At 36.6% G+C, this 23,863-nt stretch overlaps 1 protein-coding gene across 3 annotated transcripts in view; it reads left to right on the top strand.

Moving 5' to 3' along the window:
* The window catches only part of LOC138149677 (arylsulfatase F-like), a 49,980-nt gene that overhangs the window by 10,278 nt on the left and 15,839 nt on the right, over positions 1 to 23,863 (top strand). For 2 of the 3 annotated variants that reach the window (XM_069072843.1, XM_069072842.1), the window contains exons 2-7: positions 2,522 to 2,618; positions 3,560 to 3,632; positions 5,241 to 5,387; positions 7,446 to 7,567; positions 16,786 to 16,917; positions 19,863 to 20,286. In XM_069072843.1, coding sequence (XP_068928944.1) covers positions 3,619 to 3,632; positions 5,241 to 5,387; positions 7,446 to 7,567; positions 16,786 to 16,917; positions 19,863 to 20,286 — 839 coding nt within the window. In that variant the 5' untranslated portion in view covers positions 2,522 to 2,618; positions 3,560 to 3,618. The remainder of the gene's footprint in view (positions 1 to 2,521; positions 2,619 to 3,559; positions 3,633 to 5,240; positions 5,388 to 7,445; positions 7,568 to 16,785; positions 16,918 to 19,862; positions 20,287 to 23,863) is intronic. The other variant, XM_069072844.1, reaches the window with a different exon arrangement.

Below are 23,863 nucleotides of genomic sequence, written 5' to 3'. Positions count from 1 at the left end.
CAAGAAAATAATTCCTTCAAAATTGTTTTCCTTTTTTTTTGCAGGGAAATTGGGATTAAGTGGCTTGCCCAAAGTCACATGACTAGTAACTGTGTCAAGTGCCTGAGGGCAGATTTGAACTCAGGTCCTCCTGAGTTCAGGGCTGGTACTCTATTCACTGGGCCACCTAGCCACTCCCCTTCAAAATTTGCATGGAGCAAATGGAAGCTTTACATTATGAGAAATCAATTATGAAACAGGCACAACAGAATGAAAAAATAGAAAACAATGCAAAATATCCCATCAGAAAAACAAGTGACCTGGAAAATAGATTCAGGAAAGAGAATTTAAAAATTGTTGGACTACTTGAAAGTCATGATTAAAAAAAGAAACTAGACAACATCTTTCAAAAATTATCAAGGAAAACTGTATTGATATTCCAGAACCAGAGGGTAAAATAGAAATTAAGAGAATTCACCAATCATCTCTTGAAAAAGATCCCCAAAAGAAAACTCCAAGGAATATTATAGCCAAATTCCAGAGTTCCCAGGTCAAGGAGAAAATGTTACAAGCAGTCAGGAAGAAACACTTTGAATATTGTGGAAACACAATCAGGATAACAGAAGATCTAGCAGCTTCTACATTAAGAGATTGTAGGGAGGCTGCCAGGTGGCTCAGCGAGTAAGAGTGCTGTCCCCAGTGTCGGGATAACCTGGGATCGATTCCGGGCTCAGATACTTAGCACCACACCCAGAAATAACTGGCCGTGTAACCTTGAGCAAGTTACTTAACCCCAATTGCTTAAAAAAAATCTGGGCCCATGTTTTAGGGGCAGCCAGGTGGCTCAGTGAGTAAGAGCACGGGCTCCAGGATCGGGATGACCTGGGGATGAAATCTGGGCTCAGATACTTAGCACCACACCCAGAAATAACTGGCCATATAACCTTGAGCAAGTTATTTAACCCCCATTGCTTTTAAAGAAAAAAAAAGAGATTGTAGAGCTTGGAATATGATATTCTGGAGTTCAAAGGAGCTAGGATTAAAACCAAGAATCAACTACCCAGCAAAACTGAGTATAATATTTCAGGGGAAAATATGGAAATTCAATGAAAAATAGAGGACTTTCAGGCAATCTTGATGAAAAGTCCAGAGTGGAAGAGAAAATTTGACTTTCAAATATAAGAAGCAAGAGAAGCATGAAAAGGTAAACAGGAAAGAGCAATCACAAGACACTTATTAAAGTTGAACTATTTACATTCCTACATAAAAAAAATATTTGTTCCTCATGAGACTTTTCTCAGTAATAGAATAGTTGAAAGGAATAGGTATGTATACATGTATGTATGTATGGGTATATGTGTGTGTGCATATGTGTGTATGTGTATGTATTCAGAGACAGCTGGCACAGGGCACATTGAATATGAAGGGATAATACCCAAAAAACATAATTAATAGATGAGAGAGGAATATATTGGGAGATGGAGAAAGGGAGAGATTGAATAGAGTAGATTACATCACATAAAAGAAGCAAGAGAAAGTTGTTACAAGGGAAAGGAAGAGCAGGGGTGTGAAATAGAATGAATCACTCTTAGTCTCATTGGATTTGATTTAAGGATGAAATAACATACACACTCAGTGGGTTATATTACCCTACAAGAAAGTAGGGGAGAAGGGGATAAGAAGGGGGAATGAGAGAAAGGAGGGTACATTAGGGGAGGAGGTAGTCTAAAGCAAACACTTCTGAAAAGAGAAAGGGTCAAAGGATAAAATAGAATAAATGGCAAGTGGGATAAGATGGAGGTAAATATACTTAGTCTTTCATAATATGACTACTATGGGAATATTTTGCATAGCTACACATGTATAACCTATATTGAATTGCTTGTCTTCTCAATGGGAATAGGTGAGGAGGGAAGAAAAGAGAGAATCTGGAACTCAAACTTTTAAATACAAATGTTTAAAAAAATAATTTTTATATGCAACCAGGAAATAGGATATACAGGCAATGGGGTATAGGAATCCATCTTGCTATACAAGAAAGTAAAGGGTAATGGGGTAAGTGGGTATAGAAGAGAGGGTAGACTAGGGGAAGGGGTAATCAGTGTGCTTTCCACCTTGAGTTAGGGAGTAGGGGAGAGATGGGTAGAAAATTTGGAACTCACAATATTGTGAAATGAATGTTGAAAACTAAAATAAATTTTTAAAATAGAATATAAAGTTATTGGACTCAATGGTTAATAGCAACTATAGCAGCTTTAAATGTATAACACTTTAACCTATGTTCTTATGTATTTGGCAAGATTGAGCCAAACTTCTATAATTTGGATATGACTACACTTTGCTTGTTTGGGTGTGTCATTTTAATGTTAATAATCTTATATGAATAATTGTAGAATGTTATACTTCCTTCAAAAAAGAAAAAGAGGTAGGCTTCTAGAATGGTTAATAGCTTGGATGAGGATACAAATCAGGTAAGTATATATGTGTGTGTGAATCAGATATGTAACCTCTGCCCAAACTTCTCTCTATGTAATGTGCATAGGTTGGTACACTGCTAAAGATTTGGCAAACATTTTTTTTTTCTGATAAGACTCAAGAACAAAGGTTAATCACATTATTCTTCAAGAATCTTAAAATAGGTAAGTTTGGACATTTGACTGTCATATTTTTTTTTGTTGGAGAAATGCAGACTTTGTGGTTGTGGTGGACAGAGATGACAAAACTTTTTGCTTGGCAAAATTAAATTGGCATGTTCTCCACATTGAAATACAGAGGGAGGAGAAGGAGGCCAGTGGTCCCTCAATAAACAGGGTTCAATTGAATTTTATTTGGGTGAGGAGAATAATTTGGAGAAGATTCATAGTAGATAGTCTTTTGGTATGAATTAATATTGTATTAATATTGTTGGTTATACTGTGTGGGATGACAATTGGAAGACTGGGCTCTTAGATATTAATGATAGAAAGCAACCTAGATGTATAAATATATATGTGTGCGGAGAGTAAGAGGGCGAGGGAGAAGTCTTACCTTATAATGAGGTTTGATAGTCCTTCTTTGGTGCTGAACTTCTGAGGCTTCCCATATACAGGTACACTCTGACACTTAATGACCCTTAACTATCAGATAGCTTTGGCACTTCAGGAACCTTGATTTATCAAAGGGAAAATGATAACATAAGGAAAATGGAGAGAGGTTCTGATGTTCCAAAGTAATTTGATAGGAGTTTTTGTCTGGGCTTCCAATGGTCTGAAATTCTTCCTTTTCTTTAGGGGCACCTACATTTTACTTTGAGGGGCTAAAAGAACCTAAATCCATAGATAAGAATTTCTCAAAGCTCTTTGGGGAGCCCAAGGATTCTAGAGTTATCATATATTTTTTATTTGAATTGGATCATTTGGCAAATGCTTAGAGGAAAAATAAAAATAAAAATAATAGTTAGTGGTGTTGCTTTATTTTTTATATAGCAATTAAAAACCATTTGATATTTTGAGGAATTAGTGGAAATTTCATAGAAGCCTGGAAGCTCCTAACTTTAGTTATGAATTTAATTTATTCAAAGGTATTGCATTGACTTTTACAGGCAGTTGTTCTCTTTCCTGAAGAAGAAAAGAAATATATGCATAATAAAATTGGAGATACATGATGGTTCACTGGTAAGAGACAATGCCATTGAATATCTTTCCCTCACCAATTCTCTCTTATCAAAAGGACAAGGCTTATGTAGCATTTGAAAAATTAATCCTACATATGTGTAATATAATGGAATTCTTCCTTCTAATGAACTCAATATTTCTGGGGATGGGAAGCTTTGGGTACCTATCCAATAGAAAATAAACTTAATAAATGAAGCTGATGATGGAAGAAAAGCTGCTTTATGAACCTAAGCAGATCTGTACTGTGATTACTCCATTCATCGAACCCTTCCAATAGTTTTATAGTCATTGGGCATTAGAAAGACTGATAATTATATCAACTACATCCTTTATTTGATTCTGAAGGTCACACTGAAAGTTACTTCTCCTCACTTCTTATCTCCAGATCCTTAATTTAAAGGAATCCAAGATCTTAAAGAAAAAGTGGATTGCACTAACTGTTTTTTTAAAAGGCTAAGTGGAGGAGGGGTCATTTTTTTAATGCATGTGTGCAACTTGAAAGTGTGATCAGATTATTAGTCTGCACCTAGCAGTCTCATGGAATTGGACTGGGAAATATTCCACTTTTCAAATTAATTTTTATTTTGACTCCAGTTTCCTGAGAAAATTCAGTGAGTAATGGATTGTGTAGACATTGCTATCTATCAGTCTACTCTAATTAGAAATACATTTATTGATACTGTGTAGTAAATGAGAGTTAGCATAGACATAACCAGATTAATTTCTGTAAGGATATTCTTACTTCTCTCTGAAGGATGCCATATGGCTTTACAAATGACAGAATATGAAGTTATATTATTTGGATGAGGCAAAAGAAAAACTAGATTCAACTTGTAAGAATAATATAAGCTCTAGGTTAATGTTTTCATTGGCTTTTCTTACTACCAGAGCTGACCATATATGTAGGTTGACCAGATGCCTACTTGGTAGAGTGGTTTCAAGAAAACTATCGATATTTCCTTTGACTTTTCCCCACTCCACTTGCTCAGTAATAGCTCAAATTTCTCTGATAGGGTACAAAGATTTCTTTTGCCCAATAAGAATTAAGACTTAATATGAAAATGTCCTTGAAAGAGGGAACTTCAAGATCCTAAAGTCTTTCTAGATCCTTTTTTTTGTGGATGATCAAGAAGAAAGAAGGTGGATACTAGCTATCTGAAAGTGTGGTAGAGGAAGAAGCTCTGCAAAATGACAGAGGGAGAGAAGACTGAGGACATTAAAGACAAATTCTACCAGAGGTGCCCTGGTGTTCAATTGTATAACTTGGTCCATGGTTGTCTCATGGGTTCTAATCCCCATTTCTCTATATGTTTATCTGGAATTTATGCTATGTATTTTTATACTTTTAAAGCTAAAGTAGTTATAAAACCCATCTAGGGAATTTCTTAACACAAAACCTGCCCAAAAATTCCCTTCAGGATTAGTTGATCTCAAATGAATTTCTCCTCACTGAGGGACAGAAATAAGTAGGACTGAATGCCTGAATTGATGCTCCCCATGCTTTTTCTCATAGCAGAAACAGGTATACTTTCTCTCATTTTCCTTATCAAAAAGTGATTCTGATAAATTTTTAATTCATTAAAACATAATCTTTTATTTTTTTCAAAGGCGCTCCCTGATCATTCTCTCCCTATCTGGTTTGTTCAAAATATGTGGATCAATGGCTGTACCTGATTCCAGACCCAATGTGCTATTGATAATGGCAGATGATCTGGGCATTGGTGACTTGGGATGCTACGGCAATGATACACTGAGGTATGGACTTAGCAAATTTTAATTTTGTTTTGTTGTTTAAAAGTTATGATGAAATGTATGGATACATATACATGTGGTTGTGTTTTTTTGTTCTTCATTCTCAAAGAGGACCATGACATTAGGGAGATGATGACATGACTTGCAATTTATTTTGATTTGAGTGAGGGAGGGCTGTGCAGTCTCCAGCCTTATTTTGTCCTCCAGAGTCATCTGAGTTTAGCTTCCAGTATCCTTTAGGACAATTGGAGATGGCCCAGGATGCAATTGTGACTCTGGCAGTTTTAAGCTGAGGTCTTTTAAGGTTCTCACTTTGAGTTCTGAAGTGCCCATTTAGTCAATAGGCCTCTTTAAGAAGTGATTCATGGTATGGCCCCTATAATAAAAAAAAATTAAACTGGGAAGGGAAGACCCTCTGGGTTGCTGGCCAAAAGGGTAAGTTACCATTCATTTATATTCACTCTGAGCCAGGAAGACCCCCCAAAATAACCATTATGTGGTGCTTCAGCAAGTACCTATTGTTGTCTAATCCATGACATCCAATTGTGAATTGGGTTTAAGTCTTGGTCTTTGAGAGACAAATATTTTTATTAAACCGCAGGTTAACCAGGCAGCTTTTGGCCATCAAAATTTACCTTCCTTTGGGCAGAACACCCTCAGGTAAAGGGAAAGGAGGGACAGGAAAGGTGAAGGTATAGGAGAGGATGGAAGGGAGAGAAGGGGAGAAGAGGAGAGGACAAAGGGTAAGTTGAGTTTCCCAACTAGCCCTGGTCACTTGGGTACCTGGGTATTTAGGAACTTGAGATACTCACAATATGTGTATCTGGGTTAATTGGGGCTACCTTAAAATTTTTTTTGACCAAATTAACCTACCATTTTGACTAAAATTATCATATTAGCACTTTCAGTGAAAGATGTCTACAGAAATAATTCTAATGGCAGGCAGTGCTCTGAATAGAATGCTGGGCCTGGATTCAGAAAGACCTTAAGCTCAAATCCAGTCTAAGTTTCTTTCTAGTTGTGAAGTCCTGATTTAGTCATTCAAACTCTGTTGACCTCAGTTTACTCCATTGTAAAATGATGATAATAAAAGCATCTACTTTGCCAGGTTGTTGTAATGATCAAATGATATAACATTTGTAAAGCACCTCTTACAGTGCTTAGAGCACTGTATATGTTACACAAATTTCAGCTATTATTAGGTATTATGCTAGAAGATGAAAGGAAGATTAATTGTCACGGTAAAGTGCTTTTTTTCTTTGTTTCTTAATTTCATTTTATTTTGGGTTTGTTTTAAGGAGGATGCTTTTTTTTTTAAAAAAGTCTAGTGTAAGAATAGTCAATAAATTAAGTTTTAAAATCTACATTCATGAAGGATTTACAAATAATATATATGATGCTTTAATCTCAATGCTGTGTTCCAGTGTCAGTTTAATGAATACAGAAACAATTGAGATATATTTAATCCGGAAGAGAGAAGGCATAAAAGAAAGATAAGGCTCAGGCTGTCATTTCAAGACAGAATCTATTGTATTCCATTTGAACCAAGAAGGTGACTTTTTCCTCAGTAGGTAGAAGGTACAGAGAGAAATGTAAGTTCAAAAAAAATATTTACTATCAATTAGAGGGCACCAAAATTGGAATAGAGTGTCTTGGAGATAAATGAATTCCCCATTTACTGGTGGTATTTGAATACATGGTATATAATAACTTTTGTGAGTAGAGTACAGGAGATTAATGTTTGGGTAGAAATTGGAGTAACCAATGTTTTCTCTCAATTTTGATAAGCTACTTTTCCATTAATTGACATGAACACCCCTAAATAATTTAAGAATTTGAAAAAAAAACAACAATAAAAATGAAACTCCAACACTGATCCCAGTCTTCACTTTCTAACTTATCTCCAGTTAATGTAGCCCACTGGTAGAAGGGGAAAGTCATACTGGAAAATCTATGTTGTCTCAATATTCTGTGGGCCTGAACTCAAGTAATCTTAACTAGATATTCTCATATAACTTTAGCTAGCTTAAAACATGTTTTTCCCCCCTGTCTACATTTTAGGACTCCTAATATTGACAGCCTCTGCAAAGAAGGTATAAAACTCACTCAACATATTTCTGCAGAATCAATGTGTACCCCCAGCAGAGCAGCTTTCCTCACAGGCAGATACCCAGTCCGAACAGGTTTGAAGATATTTCAATATTATGTCATTGACTGATTATTAGAACTTTGCTCAATTGATTTCAGAAAATAACATAAATCTCTCAGTGCAGTGGTGTCAAACTCGAAGACAAATGGAGGTTATTAACTGGGACATAAGTATCTCTACAGGTGATATATTGACAGCTTTGGAATATGGTGTCTTTATTTTACTGTTTTTAAGTTATTTTTGTTATATATTTCCCAATTATTTATATTTTAAAATCTGATTGTGGTCCAAATAAGAAGCGTTGTGCATATGTGGCCCACTGGAGGTGGTTATGCCAGCTTTGAAATAGTTGAAAGCATACTAGCTCTGGCATTAGGGAACTTTGGTTCAAATAATGCTTCTGACAAAAGTGATTTAACCTTTCTGAAGGTCAATGTTTTCATCTGTAAAAGGAGTGAGTTGTACTACATCAGTTCTAATGTACCTTCCAGTAGGGGACAGCTAGATGGTGCAATGAATAGAGCACTGAGCCTAGAATGTTGTGATAGTAATGGAATATAAAGATTCCCCTGTATTGGCTTGGTTTTCAAATTGATTGTGTTAAAACCCAGAGCTTGTTAATCCCACCTGTGGGATGGACTTGTTGATGTAAAAAGAGAGTCCTGAACTGGGAGGAGCTGGTGATGTAGATTTGGAGAGACAAGAGAGAGGCAGAAGAATTTTTTGGAAGCAGCACCCTCGTGGAGGCAGAGAGAGAGACTGAGAGGATTGCTGAGGGCTACTTTGAATTGCCCTGGACTTTTGAGACGTGCCCCCAGAGCTGCCAAGGACTGAGGAGACAAGGCTGTTTTGCTGGTACTTTGTCTGTCTGTTTTGATGTTGTTTTGCCAGATTTGTCCACTGGTGAAACACAGTCCTGTTGAAGAAGTCCTAGAACCTGGCTGTTGGCTAAGAGCTCCTGAGACTGTCCTGCAGACAGAGTGAATACTGTCCACTGGTGAAGGACAGTGCTGTTGTTGCAGGGGTCCGGGAACCTTTCTGTTGGTTCAGAGCTCCTGAGACTGTCCTGCAGACAGAGAGTGAATACTGTCCACTGGTGAAGGGCAGTGCTGTTGTTGCAGGGGTCTGGGAACCTTTCTGTTGGTTCAGAAGCCCTGAAGAAGGATTTTCTTGTTGTATGTTTACAGAAATCCTGGGAGAGGGTTTTGCTAATGTTTTCAGGGGTTCTAGGACTGTTCTGCAGATAGAGGATGAATTAATGAAGAGACTGGCAATGTATCTTGTGGCCTTGCTAAGCCTTGTCTCCCCAGGAACTAAGATTGCTGAGAACTTGCCTCATGTCAAGATGAAGAAAAGACCTCCATTTGGGTATTAAATGCTGTGTTTAAACTTGATGTAACTCTGGGGTAGATTCAATTGTGATTCAGGGGTGCGGAACTTTTGACCTTTTTGTGTTCTATGGTTGAACAAATGAATGTACTTTACTTATGTTTGGAAACTAATCTCCACTTGAGAAGAGGGGTTTTGTGATAGACTAAATGAAGGTACAGCCTAGGGGTGGAGTAGTATTTAGAACAGGGACTTTGTAATTGATTGAATGAATGTAAGGTCCTGGGGTGGGGTAGTACTTGGAGATTATTTAATCACACTTAGTAAATGCTGTATTTTTAATTATGTCACACTTTGATCTTCTCTGTTCTTGATTTGTCACTGAATAAAATGGAGAGAACCTATGCTGGTATTCTGAACCTTGGGAAGTTGCCTTTCCTTGGCATTACACTACAAATGTCAGGAAATCTTGAGTTCCCAGCCCCAGATAGTTACTATTTGTGTGACCTTGGGGAAGCCACTTAATCTCTTTCTCCCCTAAGTTTCTTCATCTAGAAAATGGAGATGATTCTACCCAATTAACAAACTCCTCCCACCACAGCACAGGCTCCATGTGTTTTTATTCTGCCTATCAGGGGGCAGGGAAGATCTTCAAATTCCTATTTCCATTACACTTTGGCCATAGGATCACAAATTTCAAACGGGAAAGAAACTTAGAGATAACCCAGTCCAATTCTCTCATTTTACAAATGAGGAGACTGAAATCCAAAGTGGTTAAGTGCATTTTTCCAAGGACACATATGTGTGAAATGATAGAAACAGAATTCTAACATATTCCCTATGACTTTAAATCTACCCTTTCCTTTGGATCATTAATAATTATTGCTGTGTTTTGTTTTTACATTACAAATATTGAAAGATTATTTCTTGTTCTTGAGGATTTTCTTATAGCAAATTAAAGCATTTAAGTAAAACTAATAACACTAAGGCTTCATCTGAAAGTGCTTGAAATATTTCACATCTGTAGTACACCGATACATCTCTTTTTTTAAATTCACAGAAAACTATTTTTTTCTTTTCCTCATAACCTGTTACAAAATTCTTCTAACAAATATTAATACTCAAGGAAATCACATTCCTTCAATTTTTGTATGCAAAAGATACATAGATCTCATTTTACACTATGCATCTAACATATCACTATAATGAATGATACATTATTGGTGCTCTAGAATCACGTATGATCATTGAATTGAACATATTTCTTAGAGTTTTTAAAGTTATTTGTTTTTGCAGTGTTGCTGTTGTATAAAATGTTCTGTTTTTGCTTATTTACTACTACTTTTTTATAATATTGATGCTGCAATATAAACTATTCTTTCTATTCTGCCTGTTTCACTCTTCATCATGTAAGTCTTTACTAAAGAAACCATCTATTTCCTCATTTCTTGTAGCAATACACATTCATATTCCACAACTTATTCAGTCATTCCTCAATTGTTGCACTTCCTTTTAATTTCTAGATTTCATTACCACAAAATGAACTGTTATAAATATTGCCTGCAACTAAAAGACTTTTTTCCTCTTTCTTTGATTTCTTTTTTTCAAATGCTTTATTAACTTCTGACTTACATCATTCATTTCCACCATGTTTTGAGTTACAAATTTTCTCCCCATTTTTCCCCTACCCATGACCCCAAAATAGCAGTCCCACAGGAAATCCCCTCCTCCAATCTGCTCTCTCCCATATTTTCTCCCATACCCCTTTCGACTTCTCCAGTGGATCTCTATGCCCCAGTGCCTGTATATCTTATTTCCCAATTATATGTAAAATAGTATATATTTGAATATTGGATTTTAAAACTTTGAATTCCAAATTTATTATCTTCCTCCATTGTCAGTCACCCTTATTGGGAAGATAAGCAGTTCAGTATAGATTGTACATGTGTGGCTAATGAAAAACAATAATATAGTATATATATTGTAAAAGACTGACTATATTTCCCTCCCTCCTATCCCACCTCCCACTTGTTCTATTCTCTACCTTTCCAAACGTGGGTGATTCCAACTTACCTCCCCCCCAGCCTGCCCTCCATTGATCATCTCCCCTTTCATCCCCTTCCCCCCCCTACTCTCCTGGAAGGTGAAATACCCTATTTAGTGTGTATTTCATTCCCTCCTCAAGCCAAATTCAATGCGAATAAGGTTGACCCATTCCCTTTTGCCTTCCTATTCTTCCCCTCCATTGTAACCATTTTCCCTTGCCTCTTCTATGGGAAATAGTTTACCCCATTCTGTCTCTCCCATCTCCTCTCATTATATTCCTCTCTCTCACCTCTTATTTTCACCTTTTAATTATCATCCCTTCCTGTTAAATTGGTCCTGTGCCCTATATCTATGTATACCTGTAAACATATATACACATATTCACATATGTATTCATATGCCCATATACCCTCATAGATAGACACAGATATATTTCTATTCCCTTCAACTATTGAGAAAAGTTTCATAAGTTACAATTATTGCTTTTCCATGTAGGAATGTTAATAGTTAAACTTTGATAAGTTCCTTATAATTTCTTTTCCCTGTTTACCTTCTCATACTTCTCTTGCTTCTTGTATCTGAATGTCAAATTTTCTATTCAACTCTGGTTTTTACAGCAAGTATGTTTGAAAGTCCTCTATACCACTGAATGACCATATTTTCCCCTGAAACATGATGCTCAGTTTGGCAGGGTAAGTGACTCTTGGTCTTAATCCCAGCTCCTTTGACCTCTGGAATGTCATATTCCAAGCCCTTCAATCCCTCAATGTAGAAACTGCCAGATACTGGGTTATCCTGATTGTGTTTACACAATATTCAAATTATTTCTTCCTGGCTTCTTGTAATATTCTCTCCTTAATCTGGGAATTCTGGAACCTGGCTATAATATTCCTTGGACTTTTCTTTTTGGGATCTTTTTAAAGAGGTGATCGGTGTATTCTTTCAACCTCTATTTTGCCCTCTGGTACTAAAACATCAGGGCAGTTTTCTTTGAGAATTTCCTGGAGGATGATATCTAGATTCTTACTTTGATCATGGCTTTCAGGTAATCTGATAATTTTTAAATTCTCTCTCCTGGATCTATTTTCCACATCATTGGTTTTTCCCATGAGATATTTCACATTGCCTTCTATTCTTTCATTTGTTTGGATCTGTTTAACAGCATCTTGATTTCTCATAAAGTCATTAGCTTCCATTTGCTCCAATCTAATTCTGAAGCAATGATTCTCCTCATTGAGCTTTTGGGATTCTTTCTCCCCCTGGCAAATTCGGCTTTTTAAGGCATTCTTCTCCTCATTGCCTTTTTGAGCCTCTTTTGCCATTTGAGTTAGTCTGTTTTTTAAGGTGTGATTTTCCTCAGTCAGGCTATTGACTCTCATTTTGTAATTTTCTTGCATCATTCTCATTTCTCTTCCCAATTTTTCCTCCACTTCTCTTATCTCCTTCTTTAGGTCCTCTTTGACATGTAACCAGCTTGTATTTTCCTTTGAAGCTTTTGGTGCAGGAGTTCTGACTTCACTGTCTTCCTCCTGTTCCATGCTTTGCTCCTTTTTGTTCCCAAAATAGGAGTGTAATGTTGGAATCTTCTGTTTGCTTTGTTTCCTTTGCCTGGTCATGTCGCCCCTCAGTCACTTGACCCCTGGGCTTTTTGTCACAGTGGGACTCTGCCATCAGACAGGGGGGCTTTCATCCCAAATGCTAGGGTTTTCTCAGTTGCTGGAGGTATTAGATCGGTGCCCTCTCTGAAGCCTCCACATGCTCTGGCAAGCTGGACATACACCCCACGACCTCCACCCGAGACTGCAATCCAGATCCAAGCAGGTTAAAGCAACAGTGATTACACCTTGGACTGGTGCTTGGTCTCCCTCCACTCTGTAGGCCAGGAGCTGAAGCTGCCACGTGGAGCTGGCTGTGCTGGCATCTCAGTGCCTTCTTGCCCCGGGGGCCAAAGCCACACACTCCCACTTACTGTGTCCCAAAGTCCACACTGCACTGACCTCTCACTTTGTCCTTCACATCTATGTGTTAATAAATTTGTGAAGGGTCACAGCTGCTGCTGGTCTGGACTATGGCCGGTGGCTGGTTAGCCTGTCCTGTGGCTAATGCCTTGGCATGGGGTTGAGCTCGGCTCCTGCCTATTCTGGCCGATTCCTGCTGGCCTGCCGGGCTGTCCTCAGCTGGAGGTTAGCGTCTCTGTGTTATTTTGTGGGTTCTGCAGCTCCAAAGCTTTTTTAGAGTCCCCTTTTTATATGGTTTGTGGAAGGTGGAAGCTAGAGGAGAGGTCCTGCTTCTACTCTGCCATCTTGACTCTGCCCCCTTTCGTTGATTTCTATACTCTTAGACCCTTAGTTGGGTGAAAGAGCATGTCCTGTTTAGAACTTTTTGGGTATAATTCCAAATTGTTTTCTAGAATGTTTATATCCATTCACCGGCTCACCAATAACATACCAATATGCTGGTTTTCCAACAGCTCTACCAAAATTAATTAATTTTTAACTTTTTTTTTTATCTTTGACACTTTGATGTATAGAATCTCAGAATTGTTTTAATTTTCATTACTCTAACTTGTAGTGATTTGGACATTTTTTTCTTCCTTTCAAAAGTACCCATTCATATCCTTAGACCATTTATAAATTAAAAAAATTTTTTTGTCTTTATAAATTTGAATTATTTCCTTATATATCTTGGAAATGAATTCTTTATCAGAGAAATTTGCTACAAATAATTTACCAGTTGTTTGCCTTTGAATCATAGTTTTATTTTGTTTATGAAAAAATATTTTAATTTTATGTAATCAAGATCATCTGTTTTACCTTCTCTGATCAGCTTCATTCCTTCTCTGGGCATGAACTTTTCTCCTATTCACAGATCTGATAAAAAATTTTGTTTCTCTAATTTGTTTATGATGCATCCATTTGGGGCATTTTTTTATATAAGATCAATACATAGTAGATTATGCTTTAGATCCTATTTATGTTTTGCTGTGAGTCAATGCACAGAAGGGCTACGTGGCAAGAGTGTGTGTGATAATTCAGGGATTGGCTAGGTTTAGCTTTTCAGTGCCCCTAAATAAGAATTTTTCAGTCAAATAATGTTTATCAAACATTCAATATACTGTATGGTATGAGGACATAAGTGTTACTACACCCAAGGAGCTCATAGCCTGATTGAGGAGGGTAGTCAGTATAGTTTCTCTGGGCCTACATTTGTCACCTTGATCCTGGCTTTGGAAAATGTTGAGAGCATTCTGAGTTGCTAGTGTTATGCCTCCTTTGTTAGAACTCCAGACACGTCTTATTTTGTAAATAATCCTTTGTTAGAGGCCCTTTTTAAACACAGAATCATCTAGGGTAGAGGATAGGAGAGGAAAGAAGAGAGGGCAGACTGGGGGAAGGGGTAATCAGTATGCTTGCCATTCTGGGGTTGAGGGTAGAGGAGAGATGGGGAGAAAATTTGGAACTCAAAATCTTGTGAAAATGAATGTTGAAAACTGAAAATAATATAAATTAAAATGTTTTCCTACAAAAAGAAGAAGAAAAAACATAACAAAGAGAGAATCCTCCTTCCTCAAGGAAAAGGGTTCCTTAACTCTAATAGAAGTCTCAGTTACAACTGTATAAACTCAAGGAGCTATCTCATCCCTCTGGACATCAAGGTATTCCTGGCCTGGGTAAACTATGTTGGGTATATCTGACCTTTAAGCTTCATTTGGAGACTATTAACTTCTCTCTATGTACATGTGTCTTTCAATCAAACTTGTGTTCTGGGAGATCGATAATTCTTAGGTTGTCTATGCATTCTGTCTTCAAGATCAGTAAGTTTCCCTTGCATTTTTGGCATGTTATATTTTAACATTAATTTTTTTTGCTTCTTTTACACCAGACCTGCACAACTTGGCAGTAGGGAGGGGCCAGTATTAAAATAGGGTAAATTTCTTCTGGCTGCAGATAACTTAGTCTAGAGCAGACTGAAGATGGTTGGTTACTGAGAGTCATATGACAAACAGGAGACAATGAGCAGTGGCAACCCTACATAAATCCATGCATTGTGCAGATGCAACCAGATGCAACATCTGGTTGTCCTATACCATGAAGACAGCTAAAATTGCCTTATCTGTAGTGTATAATTTCTGTTTTGCAGAGGCTTAAGAAGTCATGGGGATTAGAGGAAAATATCCAGTCATTAATCTTTTATTCATGTGACCTGGAAATCCATGAACTAATTATTAAGGGGAACAGACATAAGAAAATGACTATCACTAAATTTAAAAATGTTCTTGGATCTTGAGATTTCCTTATCCATTTTAATTCAATGAATGCATATTATTTCATTACAAGCACTTCAGTTGATTTATCGTATATGTGTATGGGGAGGAGGGATTATTTGGAAATATTTTTTTTACAGTTCTTCCAAATCCTTATCATATATTTTGCTTGTGAAGCTTCCCAAATCCTTTTTGGACATACAGTATCTATTCCACAACAAAAAACAAACAAAGGAGCAAAGATTACTTTGCTAAATGAATGAATGTCTAGAGAAATACACAAAAATCTAACATGTGTGTGCTTTCCAAGAGAAGATTTTGATATGTTTTTTTCCTAGTGTGAGAGCTATTCTGTCCTGATATGTGTTGAAGTCATGGCTATTTCTGCCTCCCTCCCCTGAGAGGCACAATCAAATCAGTGAGCGTGAGATGCTTGTATTAGATTGTGATTTACTTTTCAGAAAGGAAAAAGCAAAGGCATCAAGGTATAGCAGATAGAGAAAGGTTTTGGAGTCAGAAAAGAGCAAAATCCGGCTTCTGGTATTTGGAATGAATACTAGCTCTAAAGTGAGAAGATCTGGATTTAAAGATTACTTCTGACACTTCCTACCTGTGTGACCTTGGGTGACATGTTTACCCTCTTTAGATTTCAGTTTACTCATGTTCAAAATGAAAGGGCTAAACAGACATCCTATTAGATGACCTCTGAGTTCCCTTCCATTTCTAGATCTATGATCCTATGACATAGTCTAACTCTGTGACCATGGACAAGTCATTTAACATCAGAGCCAATGTTCTAAATTACAGATAAATTGATCATTTTCCATCTCTGTTAAAGAATACTTCTTTTACCAATGAAATCACATGTCTGGATCACAGATGAAACCTTTAAAACTCTCCCTAGGAAAGAAAGGAAGGAAGGATGAAAGGAAGAATTAATGGAAAGAAGAAAAGAAGATAAAAAGGAAGAAAAAGATGAAGGGAGAGAGGAAAGTAGGATTGGAGGCAGGGAGGGAGGAACAAAAGAAAAAATGAAGGAAAGGGAAAGAAGAAGGAAAAGAAAGGAAGAAGGAAGGAAAGAAGTAAGAGAAAGAGCGTGGAAAGGAGAGAGAAGAAATAGAAAGTAGAAAAACACCTTGGATAGGAAAGAGTAATATTTTCTCAATCTCTTTGGAACTAGGTTTCTACTGGGAGAAGCAGGGCCAGTGTTATTAATACCATGAGGACTGTTCAGATTTAGACAATATCTGTCCTTTACCTATAAGAGAGATAGCTTGACATAGTGGATGAGGGCCAATTTCTGAGTCAAAACAGTCTGGGTTCAATTTCTACCACTGAATGTACTGGCTGAGTAATCATGGACAATTAAGCCCTAGTTTCAGGGAAATAATTCTCTTAAAGCTCTTAATTATAGATTAGCTGATCTGCATGTGTAGAGAGAGTTTACTGATGAGTAAATCTGGACCAGGAAAACAAACAAACAAACAAATAAAAATCATCCTTGGAATGAAGAGGAATGTAGTTTGTAGGAGGAATGGAAAACAAAAATAAAAACTGTGGCTACATGACTCATAATTGGGTTGATCATCTTTTTTTTTTCATTTTAATTTCAGGAATGGTCTCTAGAAGTGTCATCCGTTCCCATAGTGTCTTCAACTCTCTTGGGGTCAGTGGAGGGCTCCCTCGGAATGAAACCACATTTGCAGCCACCCTAAAGAAGCATGGTTATAGAACAGCACTGATAGGTATGTGGAAATCACTTTTTTCAAAATTGCTTTTCCTTCCCATTCCTTCTTCTCACCCCATCCACCATGCCTCCCAGAAATGTTATGAAAGGTATAAGACTTTATAATATTGACGGGCAGTGCATTTGAGTGAAGACTATTTTAATTCTACTATGTCATGGAAAACCTTATTTTGTTCCTTTTTTTTTTTGCTATTGGAGGGTCAAAGCCAGAGCAATTGGGGTTAAGTGACTTGCCCAAGGACACATGGTTACTAGGTGTTAAATGTCTAAATTTGGATTTGAACTCAGGTCTTCCTGGCTCCAGGGATGGTGTCAGGAATTTATCTGTGCCATCTAGCCATTCCTGTTTTCTTTCTTAAAAAAGAGAGAGAAATGGCATAATAGAGAATGTCACCATATACCTAAGGCACACTATTTCATAAACATAAACATCATAAGTGGTAATATGGGACATGCATAGAGATCATACATGAGGAAAGTACACATAGGGAACTTATGTGTCCAGCACATATGTTCTGAGGGACAACTAACTCTTCTGGTAATGTCATTGCACATCTCTAACTGGGCCTGCTCCGTACTGAGTATGGAGTATTACTCTCCTGGTTGCTACTAATCTTCTGATGACTGCTGGTAAATTTTCCCAACGTAAACCCAGATAAATATGATTTCACTGGTATTTAGTGGGCATTGATTCTACCGGTCTCATTCTCATGGTTTCTTCTGGGAATTGCTCCCTGCTACTCACTTTTTGGCTTTGTCTCTGTAGGAATGCCAGATATCTCACCTCAAGTTTATTTATTAGGATAGGCTCTCATAGCTAGGACCTCTACTAAATAAAAATGGTCTCACAGCTTTTTGATCATAGCCACCCTATCCAGCTAACAAAATGCTGAGGGAGTGTTCTCAGGCTAGGATTAAGTACTTTCTTTAGAACTTTCTATCTAGGCAAACTAGCCCCTCAGAGAAAGACATTTCCCACAAATCTTCTCGGGTTTAGCCCTCAAATTAATATAATCCAAAATAAGATATAAGCTTTGGAATATTCTCTACTCTCTTCTTCATCATTCTTATTCTTGGTATTCATGTCAGTGAGAAGCAATATCTTTATTGCTTTGGTGAATAATTTTGGGCAACCAAGTATAACTCTCACTGTATGTTAATATTTGAAATGAAGATAACAAAATGGCTCTAATCACCTCACAAGGATGTGTGGGCCAATTTATGAATATACATTTATATATAAATAATGACATTGAAATATCTTAGGAATTTTCTCCTTTTATGAATACTATCTTATTCAACTAACGAGTCAGGCAGAGTACTGCTAGGCTAAGATTAAATAATTTCTTTTGAATTCTGAACTGTAAAAACAATATACCTTTATAGTGAGACATTCTAAGTCTCTCTGCTTTTCATACAAATAAACATGTCAGAAAAAGGTAAGCTAAGGTGTTTCAGATCTTCTAGTATGTAGATAACATTGCATTGATTATTTCAGGCCAATGGATATTGAAGAGGCTTCAGGAAGAGATCTATAATCATTTGATGGAGCTTAGCTTTTTCATCAGCATAGAAAGGGCCAAGTTTATGAAGAATTCCTATTCTATAGATCAGCAAATATTGGAATTGATAATCGTCTGGAACTTACCCAACAGTATGTATATCAAGAACAAATAGTACATATGACCAATGAGGTGATACTAGTTTTGAAAAATAGCAGGAAAGGGGGATAAATTGCTTTCATAAAGTTGTAAAGCTCTTTCATTGACTCCATTTTTACACAAAACCAAAGTACCATCTTATTAGTAAGTACCATTATATGGGTGCTGTTATGTGGCAATAAGATATGGAACATGAATGTCACTAAAGATGGGAATTACAAAGAGCATAATCAAAATGTGCGTGAGGGATGTGAGTGGACTTCAACATACAACCACTAAGGAATTCCAAAGAAGTACGGAAAAAAAGAACATCATCAAAGAATGATATGAATCGATGAAGAGATGAGTTGAGCACAAGTTGAGAGCTAGGAGATAGTATTCTATTTATACCTTCACAATAACTGGAGAAAGTAAAGAAGACCTCCAATATGTTGACATGACTTCCTGAGTTGAACATTTGGAAGAATATGGAAAAGGGTCATATATGATGGAAATACATGGTCAAGTTGTGATTTGCATCACTGTAGGGCACTCCTAAATCAATGAGTTTCACCAATCCTAAGTATATAAATAAGACTACTACTTGACAAGATCACTTCAATTTCCAATTGTTATTCCTCAAAAATTACCTTTAAATAACCTTTTGAAAGTTTTATTGGGAATATACTGCAATCTCCTCATGGTCCTATGCATTTGTCCATTGTCCTTTGGGATATGTGCTGCTCTGATTCTTGATTGAAATGAACAGTCATTTTTTAAGCATCTAATATGTAACAGGTATTGCAGAAGCAGATATTAAAATTAAAACACGCCCTGACTTCACAGAACACATAATCTACTGAAATCTATGATCCTGTGTTATTCACTAAGAATTTTAAATAATTGCTAACAAGAAATTGCCATGTACATGATCCTATAAGGTTGCAAATTGCCTTCTGTTGGGCTTTCTGCTTATGTTCCCAAAATGTATCCATTCTGCTAATCAAAAACATCTCCCCCAAAACAGCAGCAGCAACAGCAAAAAACGAAGAAACAAACAAAACACTGTGCAATAAATGAATCAGTTGAAGGAAATATTTTTAGGGAAAGAAATGATACTGCATATATTCAATTCAATAGACGTTTGTTCGATGCCTACTACATGCTTAAGCATATGGCTTTAGATGACTTCTTTTTTCCTTTGTGGTCTTCAAGAAAAGATTTACCAAGAATGTCTTTATTACATTAATATATATTACATATTAATATAGTATAAAGTAATATTTTCTATTTTTACTTTCAGGTAAATGGCATCAAGGTTTAAACTGTAAATACCGGAATGACCACTGCCATCATCCAAACCATTATGGTTTTGACTATTTCTATGGCATACCACACACACTCACTTCCTATTGTTGGCCAGATCCCTCCTGTGACACAGAATTAGCCATAGCAAATAAACTTTGGTTTTGCATGGAGCTAATCATCATTGCTGTTCTTACACTGACTGTGGGGAAGCTAACTCATTTGGTCTCCATACCCTGGTTGTTTATTATCTGTATTATTTTATTTGGCTTTCTTTTGGCCTTTTCTTGGTTCTTCAGTTTCCAAAATAAACTGTATTGGAATTGCCTTTTCATGAGACAACATGAAATTACAGAGCAACCTATGAAGGCAGAAAGAGCCAGCGTAATTATGCTGAAGGAGGCAGTTTCTTTTATTGAAAGGTACCAATTACATTTTCTTTAGTGGTCTCTTTCCTTAGTCCTATGTTTACTCATGTTTTAGTTTAGATGACTTATTATAATGAATTTTTATACTTTGATTTAGACAAGTTTTTGACTTTGACTTTGAATTAAATGACTCCCTTGGATGTGACAATGGAATGGCTTTATGGTCCTGTAGAAAGGACATTGGATTTTTTGTTGATTTCAGAATTAAATTCAAAATTAATCTTTGAATCTTATGGTCTTCTAACATTCAACAGACTTTCTTGATAATAATAGTTGACCCTTATAGGATGATTTAAAGTTTATAGAATTTTACATATCTCACATTAACCTTGTGAGGGGAGTGCTATTGACAAAATCATTTGATAGATCAGGAAATTGAGGATCAGAAAGGTTAAGTGACTTGCTCAGGTCGTATAACAAGTGGATCTTTGAGGTCAGGTTTGAATCCAGGTGTCCTTGATGTCCAGTCCAGCCTTATTCCAGGTGGTTTTCTGTCTCTCAGATTACTGAAGAGCAACTCTGTGCAATGCCTTTTGATAAGCATTACAGGAGATACAAAGAAGGACAGGTTCCATTTCCTTTTACCCTTGTGTGTGTGTGTGTGGGGGGGGAGACTGGTTAGGGAGAGTCCCATGATGGCAGCAGCATATGGTCAAGGTCTTGAAAAATGGCAAAAAATTTAGAGAAGGAACTTTACATAAAGTCATTACAAAATGAGGAGTACAGAGGATGTCAGAAATTACATTAAAATGCTTAAACTTTCATATTCTTGATGAGTAGGGACAAAAAATAACATTTTCTTAGGAGTTTTCTGACAGAAAGTTTTTTTGATTCTGACAGAAAGTTATTTTGATTCCCTGTGGAAACATTCAGAACCGATATAATCTCTTCCAGTGATTAGTCATTATGCAATTTGGTATGCATAATAGAACTCTGAGCCCCAACTCAAACCTGGGAGTTGGATAGCTCTTTGGAGAAGGAAATGTAAACAAGAAAATTGAAAAGAACGGAAGATTAACACTGCTGAACAGTTTACTACTAATGATAAATCAAGTAGCAAAACTTGTAGAAAGGACAAACACTTGCCCTGCCCCACCTCCCACCCCCACGCACAAAGATGAAAAAACAGTAACTCTTCAACCCAAACCATCCAGTTAAATTGTTCTCTTTTTTGTAAGAGATGTAAAGAGCTAGTCTAACAGGTTTGTGCTAACAAAAATACTCATGAAACCCAATAATGAATAGCTGAGTTTCACTTTAATCTAGTTAGGTTTTTCTTATCCAGAAATTTCATAGGGAGCTACCATGACTTCAGAAAACTAAACCAAAGAAAGCAGCCATCTCATGAAGTCTGACTTTGCATTGTTGTTAGACCTAGACATGCTACACAGATAGAATTGTTTGTAAGTATATTTTCCCATTTCATTTGTCCACACTCCTTAAATATCCAGTTTAATATTTTTCCCCATAGGTTTTGAGCACCAGCTCTTTCCTTAATATAGGAATATCATTATCTTGTATACCCATTGGTCATTGTTGTTGCTTAGTCATTTCAGTTCTGTTGGACACTTTGTGACCCCACACCCACATGGGGTTTTCTTGTCAAAGACACTGGAGTGGTTTACCATTTCTTTTTCCAACTCATTTGACAAATGAGGAAACTGAAATAAACAGGGTCAAGTAACAGTAAGGGTCAGGTCAGATTGGGATTCAGAAAGAGAAATCCTTCTAGCTCTAGGCCTGGCACTCTATCCACTGTTTCGTCTAGTTACCCCCACACATAAATTGATGATTTCCTGACTCAGTCAGTCAACTAGCATTTGTTAAGTGCCTACTGTGTGCCAGGCAAGTAATGAAGATACAAAGAAAGGCAAAAATAAAAGATCCGTTGGTTTTGTTCTCAAGGAAGTTCCATTCTCCTCGGGGAGATAACATGTAAACAGCTACGTACGAAAGAGGCATGTGTCTGTGTCTGTGTCTGTATGAAGAGATAGCTATCCATATGGAGAAACAAACACTCACATATATATAACATATGGTGCACACAGGTGCATTGGTTACATGTAATATATAATGTATGTGTGCACACATGCACACATATATACACACATGTGCATCTCTCCTTAATATGTAATACATTATACATAGTGTGTACATATCTTTGGAAGTGTGTGTGTGTGTCATTGGGGGCAATCTCCGAAGGAAGGTCCTAAAATGAATTTGCTTATTCTAACTCTTATGAATACAAGTTCTTACAGAAAATTCGGAGAGAATTCTAATTATGAGACAATCTTTTGGATCATAGATTTAGAGTTAGATAGTACCTTTAGACCAATGCTCTAAATGCCTTCATTCTCTAGTTGAGAAAACTGAGTTCCAGAAAGGTTAAAAGAGTTACCCAAACTCACACATTAGTAGGTTGCAGAGATGAATATGAATTCGGCTCCTCAGGGTCTAAATCTTTGTCCTAATTATCAGTTTATACCCACTTTCTCATTTTACGGAGTCACCATTTTTCAGTTTTTCAAGGTTTTATTAATGTCTTTTGTACTCACATCACAGTACTGTTTGGATGGACTCTCTTTGCTATGTATAACCTCCCAACACTGCCCTGCTTTCTCCTGTCCAAGTGACAATTTTTAGAAATAAACATTTTTCTGACTTTACAGTAATACAAAAACTTAGTATTTTTTAAACTGAAAATATCTAGTATTTCATGATTGCCTGCTTTACTCCAGAAATATCCAAGTGAATTTGAGTGTAAACCACATTTCTCATATTGATTATGATTCTGTCTCTTCAAAACCAGTTTCATGGAAGAAAAACCAAAGAAAACCTTATACAGCTGCTACACCTTTACACTTTTATCCCAACTCTTTCAAAAATCCAAAAGAACATTCATCGCAGAAAGGTGTAGTAGTTTGGTAGTTTCTTGGACAGATTAATGGAGGAATTGAGGACACATTCTTTGATAACAACTTTTCTATATTTTGATGAGTTATTATTTTAGAGAAACAAGTTGGGACAGTGGGGAGAAGGGTGAAGCAGCCTACTTTTGGTAGACTGCCATATTATTCCTCCAAAGGGAAAAGGGAGAAGCAGTAGGAATGTTCCCCACACCCAGTCTGTATGGTGTGCCAACACCATTCTAGGTATGACTGTACTCCTAAGGGTTGTTGTGAGACTCAATTAAGATAATATATGCAAATCACTTAGTGAAGTTTAAAGTCTCTGTTAATATCATCATCACCACCATCATCACACAGTTGTGAAAAGGATAATTTGTAACGATATTTTTATTAATGGTTGTCTATAAACTTTAAATAAAGGCAATTTTCTAAGTTTTCTAGGTTTCTATGGAATAAATGGTGATCAATAGTCCTTTCCCTATTTTTTATATAGAATTTCATTATAGCTATATGGAGGGGCACTAAGAAAAACTTAATAGATGTAAAGATAAGGGGAAATTTCATATTATCAGAATATGTTATATTATCATAATTTCATAACATATAATAGCACTATATTATTCTAAGTGTGTAGTTAAATTGTTTTTTGTTTAAATCTCATG

Source organism: Petaurus breviceps, unplaced genomic scaffold (assembly GCF_028583685.1).
Source record: "Petaurus breviceps papuanus isolate PSGF00001 unplaced genomic scaffold, PetGlider_PUasm1.0 90849, whole genome shotgun sequence".
NCBI lineage: Eukaryota > Metazoa > Chordata > Mammalia > Diprotodontia > Petauridae > Petaurus > Petaurus breviceps.
The sequence above is the reverse complement of the archived record's forward strand: the minus strand, read 5'-3'. Positions and strand labels throughout refer to the sequence as shown.